At 36.8% G+C, this 9,547-nt stretch overlaps 3 protein-coding genes across 5 annotated transcripts in view; all 3 read right to left on the bottom strand.

The window, feature by feature from the left end:
- LOC106772469 (DEAD-box ATP-dependent RNA helicase 42) overlaps positions 1-9,107 on the bottom strand; it is an 18,558-nt gene extending 9,451 nt beyond the window's left edge. The window contains exons 1-5 of one of the 3 annotated variants that reach the window (XM_022785655.1): positions 8,916-9,107; positions 8,201-8,392; positions 4,572-5,405; positions 4,347-4,493; positions 3,903-3,994 (exon numbers count right to left, since the gene is read on the bottom strand). In XM_022785655.1, the coding sequence (XP_022641376.1) occupies positions 3,903-3,994; positions 4,347-4,493; positions 4,572-5,405; positions 8,201-8,354 (1,227 nt within the window). In that variant the 5' untranslated portion in view covers positions 8,355-8,392; positions 8,916-9,107. The remainder of the gene's footprint in view (positions 1-3,902; positions 3,995-4,346; positions 4,494-4,571; positions 5,406-8,200; positions 8,393-8,915) is intronic. The other 2 variants (XM_022785654.1, XM_014658887.2) reach the window with 2 other exon arrangements.
- LOC111242396 lies at positions 851-2,530 on the bottom strand. Its single transcript, XM_022785656.1, has 2 exons — positions 1,413-2,530; positions 851-1,318 (listed from the first exon to the last, which is right to left on the bottom strand). Exon 1 carries the CDS (start codon positions 2,495-2,497, stop codon positions 1,709-1,711), a length of 789 nt encoding a protein of 262 aa, XP_022641377.1. The 5' UTR covers positions 2,498-2,530; the 3' UTR covers positions 851-1,318; positions 1,413-1,708.
- Positions 8,516-9,547, bottom strand: part of LOC111242265 — a 24,465-nt gene continuing 23,433 nt past the window's right edge. The window contains exon 3 of the mRNA XM_022784769.1: positions 8,516-8,589. Within this exon, the coding sequence (XP_022640490.1) occupies positions 8,516-8,589 (74 nt within the window). The remainder of the gene's footprint in view (positions 8,590-9,547) is intronic.

Here is a 9,547-nt window from a genome sequence, read left to right as displayed (position 1 = left end):
TCTGCAATCAATCATGCCTGTTTCTTGTAATATATCAAGAGCATACTTTCTTTGGGAGATTTCAACTCCATCTTTTGATTGCGCTACTTCAATGCCTAAGAAGTATTTGAGACTTCCAAGATCCTTGGTTTGAAAATGTCTACACAAGTACTCTTTCAGTTGAGATATTCCAACAACATCATTTCCTGTAATGACAATATCATCAACATATACTATTAAGTAAACACATTTTCCAAGAGAAGAATGACNGTAAAAAACCGAATGGTCTGCTTCACTGNGTTTTAGCCCAAATTTTTNAACAATGGAGCTAAACTTTCCAAACCAAGCACGTGGTGATTGCTTGAGGCCATATAGAGATCGATGCAATTTGCATACCATACCAGACTCCCCCTGAGCAACAAACCCAGGAGGTTGCTCCATATAAACTTCTTCCTCAAGATCACCATGTAGGAAGGCATTCTTGATATCCAATTGATGAAGTGGCCAGTGACGAATGGCTGCCATGGCAAAGAAGAGGCGAATAGTAGTCATTTTGGTGACAGGAGAGAAAGTGTCACAATAATCAAGACCATAAACCTGAGTGTAACCTTTTGCAACAAACCGAGCATTGAGCCGTTCAATTTCACCATCAGGGTCGACTTTAACTGCATACACCCATCGGCAACCAACTGCCTTTTTTGCCCGGGGGAAGGGACACCAGCTCCCAAGTATTACTGTGGTCAAGAGCTTGCATTTCCACAATCATAGCTTGTCGCCATCCAGGATGATCAAGTGCTTCTTTGACATTCTTGGGTATAACAACAGAGGACATTGAGGATAAATGAGAAAAATAGGAGGGCGACAATCGATGATAGCTAAGAAAGTTATAAATGATGGGGGTTTCGAGTGGAACGAGTACCTTTTCTGAGGGAAATTGGCCATGCTAAATCATTTGCACCAGGAAGCGTGGGAGGAGGTGACGAGAGAGAAGAATCTGAAGCAGGAGATTCACCATTGTCTTGGGGAGGTGGACTATCCATTGGGGCCCTGTGTGGGATGATCTCAGTTTGTGGAGAACCGGGTGCAGGAGGATGGTGATCAACACTTGGAATGACAGAGACAATGGAACTATTTGACTCAGCCATCGGAATAGGAAGGACTTGGAGGATAGAAACATCTTGAACAGATGGAGAGAAGTAAGGAGTCTGTTCAAAGAAAGTGACATTAGCAGACAAGTAATACTTCTTAGTTTCAGGAGAGTAACACCGATATCCTTTTTGAAGTCGGGAATAGCATAAGAAGACACATTTGAGAGAGCGAGCGGAGAGTTTGTCTAGACCTGGAGACATGTCATGAACAAAACATACACAATCAAACACTCGGGGAGATGTATGAAAGAGAGGATCATTAGGAGACAAAATGGAGAAAGGGACTTTATTATCAAGAGAGGAGGAGGGCATCTTATTAATAAGATAACATGCAGTTAAGATGGCATCTCCTCGGTGATAGACAGGAATATGGGCATCGAGCAAAAGGGTACGAGCAGTTTCAACCAAGTGTCTATTTTTTCGTTCTGCTATACCATTTTGTTGTGGTGTATGAGGACAAGTAGACTGATGTAAGATACCATGGAAACTCAAGATGGCAGAAAAGGGGGATGAGAAATACTCTTTTGCATTATCACTTCTTAATATTTTGATTACTTGACCAAATTGATTCTTGATTTCATTCAAAAAAGATGTAAAGAATAGCAATTCTCTTGAGTGTGACCCATCTTTTCACAGTATGTGCATTGAGGACGTCCCCGACCTCCTCGTCCTCCTCTTCTAGTGCCACGTCCTCCTCTAGTGCCACGTCCTCCTCTTCCTCGTGTGGCAACCATGACAGATGGTTCCACTAGTTCATGCGCTTCCTGAGTTTGAGGTACTGGGACACGTAGAAGGCGAGTAGTCAATGTTTCCATGGAGGGGACCTCATGACTAGTTAGAAGTTTATCTCTGACATGATCAAAATCGGGATGTAGGGCACAAAGGATCAATACCATGTAATATTTGTCCAGTTTCTTTTGGATATCCTTTAATGGGTCCGCTTCCAAGAACATCTTCAGTTCTTCGACGACAGATTGGGCTTCAGCCATAAAGGACACCATATCATGGTTTGTCATTTTAAGAGATGCAAGCTTGTTCGCAGTGTCATGGAGACGTTGAATATCGTTGGCACAAATACTTTGAGCTTTCTTCCAAAAGGAGTGACAAGTTTTGAAAGCCCTCAGAGATATAAGAAGGTTGGGTTCCACTGATTGCCATAATAGGGCACACAACTGGAAATCTACTTGTTTCCACTTATCAGCTTTTTCAGTAGGCACATGACTTCCATCTTGCTCAAGGTGGTCATAAAGCCCTTGGCCAAAGAACCACATTTCAACGGCAGCAGACCATGATAGATAATTTTTTCCATTTAGCTTCTCGGAGGTAATTGATGGACTTCTGGAAAAGGAAAGAGCACTACCAGACGCCATCTCCGAAGATGACAAAACGTACCAGAGAGAAACAAGAAAAACCCTAAGGGTTTAGACAACGGGACTGTGACGGTGGCTGGCGGTAGACGGCGACGAATGGCGGCCGACGACGGAGGATGGCCGGCGGCGGTGAGCGGTGGCGAGCGGCGAACTATGGCGCCGTACAGATGCTACGAGACAGAAACCAAAGCAGGATCGACCCGCTCTGATACCAACTTGAGAATTAAACTGTAAAATAATTCTAGAGGACTTGATTGATCCCTCTCAGAATCTTCTATTTATAATAATAAATTGATACAAAAGTACATGATAATTAAAGTAACCTAGACACAATATAAACATGATAATTAGAGTAACCTAGACACAATATAAACATGTACAACTTAACAATGACTTGTCTTGTCCTTTACGCAAAGTAGAAAAAGAACTTATGGCTCACATTCCATTTAATTGTTGCAAGATGGATTCTACTTGGAAGTCCTGCAACTCATGGATAGATAAGATTACATGTATGCCAGGTAATCACTATTGGTAAAATGGGCTTTGTTTGGAATCAATTGCAAAAAAAGTATGGTGCACAGTTGAGAGGAATCTAGGGAAAGAGGAATGGCATGGCATTCATAAATTAAACCTTTGATTTGAAGAAGGGGAAGTGTTACAAACAAATTAGTTTTTTGGCTTCAACCTAGATGAGGCTCAAGGTACAAACCTTCTGATCACCTTCCTCCTTATGGCAAGCTAACCTAGGACTATGCATAGAACATGGATGATGGTCTGATAAGGGTGACTGGTTACTTAATTGGCCAAATTAGAATGAGTGGTGTAAAATTAGTTGTGGGAGGTCATGCAAAGTAGTTAAGTGTATGTGAAAAAAGGGGAGCACACAATTTGTCCCTTCTTAGTTATTTAATCATTATCACTTTAAAAACTTATGTTTTGTAATTGCATAAATCCCTCTAATTGGTGTGGTTTAAATTTAGATAGTATAGTAGTCATGCACTACTTAGTTACTATAGAATTATGGAATTATTGTTTACTACTTTGATTAATTATGGTGTTGAATTGGTAATGGTATTTACATGTGTAATATTTTTCTTTTCATGCTAAGTAAACTCTTAATATATATGTAGACTCGAGTTAGATAACCATAACCCTAACAGAAGTGTGTTTTAAAATTGGTCATCATTAACTGAACAATTTCAACCTCTCGTCTCAAACATCTAAATTGCAAAGCAATAGTTCCTAGGAAACAAAAGCCTAGAAATGAGAATTACAATCATTCAGTTCATTTCAACTTCATGATCATTCCTTAAGTATATTAATCCGAAAGAAAAGTTACTGTCTTATATACCATTCTGTTTGCAAAAGGAAAGAACACATCAAAATAAAGAAAGATGCAAAATACCTCTTCGGTAGGTGTACTCTTCTTGCTGCCCCACAACAGTTTCTTCTTTTGGTCAGTAGTCAAGCAACCAGCCCCAACTAAGTTCCTATTAACTGTTATGTACCAAAATTTCGAAATGAATACAACATGCATGTGATCTATAACCAAGTTCCTATTTCAGACTCGTTAATTTCTAGATGCTTGGCTAAACTTTAATTTTATGGTTGATGACTTGGACTCAAATCATTAGCAAAGAGAAAAACCATTCTATAAAGAAAATAAATCTGAGGACTTAAAGGCAGATATCCACAGCATATACATCTAAACCCGCATCAGTTCACCTTAAGCATATGTGAAAGTTGAAATTGTGAACTTTAAGTCTATCAAAATCCAATCGATCATAGAAAAGCGAACGAATGTCCATAACCCAAAAGTAGGGAAATTTTCAGGATAGCTAGTGCATACCTAATTCAGCAGCTCTCATGGCTGCAATTTTTGCAGCATCTAGATCATTGTCACCATCAAAGCCACTGGACTTAGCAGCCAATGAATCTGTCTTGCTCTCGTGAGAAAGCTTTGAACTTGAAGTTTTACTGTCATCGACTTCAGTACCTGAAATGAAGCAACACAGTAATTTCATATAATGGTACATATATAAAAAAATCAGTACAAAAAGTATGCAAACAATACCATCTTTTCTATTATTGTCATCCCGGTCAGTATCAAACAACTTTACTTTCTTTCCAGAAGTTTCTTTATCTTCAATAGCACACTGCTCGCCTTCTTTTCTAGTTTTCCAGTCTTTTCCCTTCCCAAACTCAGTGTCATGTTTTCGTTTATCATTCCATGGACCGTTTTGATCATTTGACTCCTTCTGTTCACTCTTATAAGCATCTTTTAGACTAAATTTACCATTGTCTCTGTGTGGGCTTGAGTCCTCTCTTTGGTTCCTAGCCTCTGAATGGTCAATTCTATTGTAGTCCCGTGAGCTTCTGCGTGATTCTCTTCTTTCATTTCGTCCATCCCAGTCCAATGAAAGTCTCTCCCTCTCCACCTCATCATGCAGTGCATGCTTCTTGCTAGATGCATGCTTTTCATAAGAATCAATCTCTTTATATTTTTTATGATCCAAGTATGTTTCTCTTTGTTTTTCTTTGCTTCTATGATCAGGCCTATCATATTTGTCATGTGAATACTTGTCCACACTGCGATGGTAGTTTTTTGACCTGATATCACTCTCTTCTCTCGTACGATCATCCCTTGACTCATGTCCAGAACGAGAGATTGGCCTCTCACGATATCTATCTTCATTTGCATATTTGTCACGCCGAGAGTGACCATGGGAACTCTTGGATGACTGTCTATCAGGATTTCTAAGAGAGTCACTGCTTCTGCCGTAGTGATTCCTTCCATATTGTTGGTCCTGTTCCCGGTCATCATACTTCCTTGAATGATGGTGAGAGACTCTTGAGGAATTTTCTCTCACTGGATTTGGACTTGAGCTATGTCCTTGCCTAGGATTAGCTGCATATAAAGAGCATAAATTTACTTATTGAAGTCACAGACTATGTGTAGTTCAGCATTGAATTTTATAACACTAAGCTCAGTATTGCAGTGGAATATATTATGCAAAACACTTTTATGGAGATGCTTCCAGATAAAAATAGTTAATGGCGGATTGCAGCACAGGGTCGATGATATTAGAACATACCCAAAAGCGAACAGCTTAAGAAAACAACAAGCAATGCCATAATGTGTAATGAATGGTTCTCAATGCATGAGGCAAGAACAAGTGACAGAATGTTTGCTTTCTTGTTTTGCAGTATTTCATGCATGTTTTGCTCAAGAAACCACTCAGTTTCTGCGTAACTCAAGGTAATTGACATACAAGAACTAAAACAATTAACTGATATGGATAGTAAAACATCTAAGTGACTAGGAAGATAATAGACATTTGTTTTTGGCTTTTCATTACGAAAACAAAAAGATAAAAAGACAAAATAGGCAAAAATGTAGTTAGAATTGAAAATTTCATTACTTGTATCATGATTTGATACAAATATCTTCATAGTTCGAACATATCACAATTAGACAGGTTTTTGACCTTGAATCATTTGCTGAGTCATGTGTTTTACCTTGAATAATTTGCTGAATCACAATTAGACTGGTTGTGCACAGTAACAGCTCAGGTCAAACAATTTCTTAAAAATAAGCAATCTTTAAGGGTTTGGTTTAAACACAAGAAAATAAACAATTACTTAATTGATACCAATCATACCAATTACATTCTCATCATCTCTACTTGCAATAATCGAAACCTACAAAAATGGAAATAAAAATATGCCAAAATGAATAAAAAGATTCTAAAGATACTTTTTTCTAATTATTATGCAGATATTGAGAACTAATAATCTCCTAATTACAACACTGCCCTTCAAGTGGGTAAATGAATATCAATCAACCCCAACTTGCCTACAAGATCCTACTATTGCCCTGAGGAAGCCCTTTAGTGAAAATGTATGCTATCTGAAATCCTATAGAGACGTGACCTTAAACCCTGTCAAGATTATTTTTTATGAAATGCATGTGTCAATTTGAATACATTTGGTCCAATCATGTTGAAATAGATTATGGACAATGCTCATGGTTAACTTGTTAACACACTATGGCACACAGGGATGTCGACCATTATTTTAAGGTCAAGTATGATCTTCATCCAGAGTCATTCACACAAACCTTGACCAAGGGCTCAAAATTCAGCTTATACACAAAATGAGATACTCTATCTTATTTTTTTCTTCTCCAGGTCATTAAACTTTCTAGGCCTCAGATATCAAGCTTTGGGTTAAGGAACAAGATCATGGTGATGATCTTACCCAAACAATAGCCTCCGTTGATGAAAAAGATCGTCCACAATGATTGAAAGTTAGTTCTAATGTTCGAAAGTCAGCTAGTCATCCTTCCCTGAAGTAGATCTCTCGAGTCCATGACACATTGTGTTTTCTCCATCTTATTTATTCAAGTGATAGAAAAACAGGAACAAATTCCACCCGAAACAAAACAAAAAGTCTATAAAAAAATATGGCTCCAAAAGTTGTGATAACATCAAAACAAAATGTGAAAGGACTAGGGTAAGGCTGCAAACAAGACTTCAGGTTCAGAACAGCTAGCAGATTCTTCATCCAAGAGCAACAAAAGAAGCTTTGTCAAAGCCAGATGGAGAATGAATTTGGGCCAGTAACAATGGCTTCTAGCCTGAAATATGTTACAGCTATTTGAGACATAACCAAGGGCTATTATGCTGTGGCACTCCAATCTCAAAGCCACCACAGCAGACAGACTATTAACTACTTCGTACTGGATTACCTAATCATTCATATCCTATAACATTTGAAATATAGTTGAATACCAATCATGGTTTTTTTAAGCCAAAATACAAAATTTATAGGCTTCTAATTGGATAATGTAGGCATCTTCTAAAAAAATAGTCTAAACACCAAATCAAGTTAAGAAAACCTACGAGATGTCTATTCCATTATACTAGAAGATTTTCAATTAAGGATAAACGAAGTTCATTCCTTCAAATTTAGAACTAGAGGTAACGCCACAGCATTACATAAGATTAGGAGGCACAATTCCCGTTAGGATTTATGCTTCTAATTTCTAAATGCAAATTCTAAGAGCTCAAACAAATTCCGGGAAACAAACAGCAATATCCATGACACAAATGATAAAACTTTTGTACAAAGAGGAGGAATAAGAAACAACACCATATAAGATCACATCAGCACATAAGCTTCAAAACTGGAAACCTATTCCACGTGCAAATGTAATTAATTATTTTCCAAATTCTCTTACATCACAATAAAAAACTCATAACAGTGGGTTGTTTAACTGCATATCCCTACCTTAATGAGAAAAAATCATTCCACCTATAGTGGAATTAACATTCATAAAATACTAACTAAAATATTCTCTAAAACACTGACCACATAGACAGGCAAAAGAATTAGGTTGCGTCAGCTATGAAGTAAAATAGAGCAAGTTTCAAATTTTTCTAAATCACGATCACAGCCCCACCTTGTGCTAATCACAAAAATACAACACTGTATCAGTTTTCATACACAGGGAACTGCTGTAAAGTCAGAAAACATCATGAATCAACCTTAACTCCCATGAGATCATTTGGTAAGTGACAAAGATATTAAAATTCCCCACCTATCTAATCTCCACCACAAGAAGAACCATGCATGAACACCACAGATGAAAAAGTTTCAAATACCACATTACTAATATAGATAGAAAATTCATCACAATACCATTGAAACTTCTAAAAGAAATAAGACCAAGAGCGTAAAAGATCCCAACCATCAGGTGAGGGTGATCCATCAACAGGTGACCGACGCCGATAATTCCTACTAGCTGCATCACCAGAAGGCTTGCGAAATGCGTTTTTTGCATCAGAATTGCCATGAGGCAGCAACGGTGAGTTTGAATCCGTCATGCCAAGCCTGTAATTGCACTAACACACTTGGTCAGATTAGGATGCAAAAAAATCTAAGTGAATTGAACAATCAAAACAAGGTAAAAGACTTGTGAAAATTTTCAGAAACAGACCAAAATTAAGGGCCCAATTAGCAGTGACTGTGCCTATTAAACAGACCCGTGAAAAAATTAATGCCAACCTCTTCAACCAAGGCTAGTCCTACTGACATCAAAGGTATCCAGTTTAACAGCAAACAAAAACAAATACCTATAATAAGTGGAACTGTTAACTTTTCGCAAGCAATCTAGCAATTCAACACCGCTTCAATTTAAAAAAAAAAATAAAATAAAATAAAATATTCAGATGAAGGAGCGAATCACTTCAGCTCTTGCGTTTCCTAAGTATTCAAGCGAGAAAAAAATCAAATAAAATCCAAAGATTAAATGTGCGAAAGTTTTCTAAACAAAGCATGCATAAAATTAAGGAACTAAGATGCGCTACTGAAAATCGCATAGAGAAAGAGAGAGAGGGAGAGAGAGAGAAAGAACCAGCTAAAGCGAGGATTCGAAAATTTGAAAGGAGAGAAGATTAATTCATTGAGATTTTGGCGCTTGTAAGTGCAAGCATAAGGAATGAATAGATGCGATAGAAGAAACGAAACCCTTGATTCTGCGTATGTCGTTTCAGTTAGTTTGAAATTGAAGAGCTTGCCTTGCAGTCCTTAAAATACAAAAAGAGGAACAAACTGCGAAGCAGATATTAGCTGCCTTTAGATATTTCATCCCCAAAAAAAATATTATTAACATATTCTAGATTGTAAGAAACTAATACTTTTATATTGTTTTTAAATACAATATATTTATTTAAGTTTATGAAAATATGATTAAAATCTATTTTTGTAAATTTTATAATACTGCTTTATTACATTTAAGTTATTTATACACTTTATTAATAAAATGCACTCTATTATAGACTTATTGCAAACAATATATAATAATTAAGTCACCTTAAATAAATAATCTAAATCCTAAATCAAAATCAAATAATAGTTAATAATTTCACATTAGAGAACATTTAACAAATATTATATGTAAGTATATTAAAATTTAAAATAAATTTGGTCATAAATTAAAAAAAAAAAAATATATATATATATAATATATATATATATATATATATA

This window comes from Vigna radiata, chromosome 8 (assembly GCF_000741045.1).
Source record: "Vigna radiata var. radiata cultivar VC1973A chromosome 8, Vradiata_ver6, whole genome shotgun sequence".
Taxonomy (NCBI): domain Eukaryota; kingdom Viridiplantae; phylum Streptophyta; class Magnoliopsida; order Fabales; family Fabaceae; genus Vigna; species Vigna radiata.
This window is presented reverse-complemented; position numbering and strand designations above follow the sequence as displayed.

Bases quoted from the DNA above. Each gene is read 5' to 3' on its own strand.
- LOC111242396 (XM_022785656.1), bottom strand. From the start codon at position 2,497: ATGGCGTCTGGTAGTGCTCTTTCCTTTTCCAGAAGTCCATCAATTACC.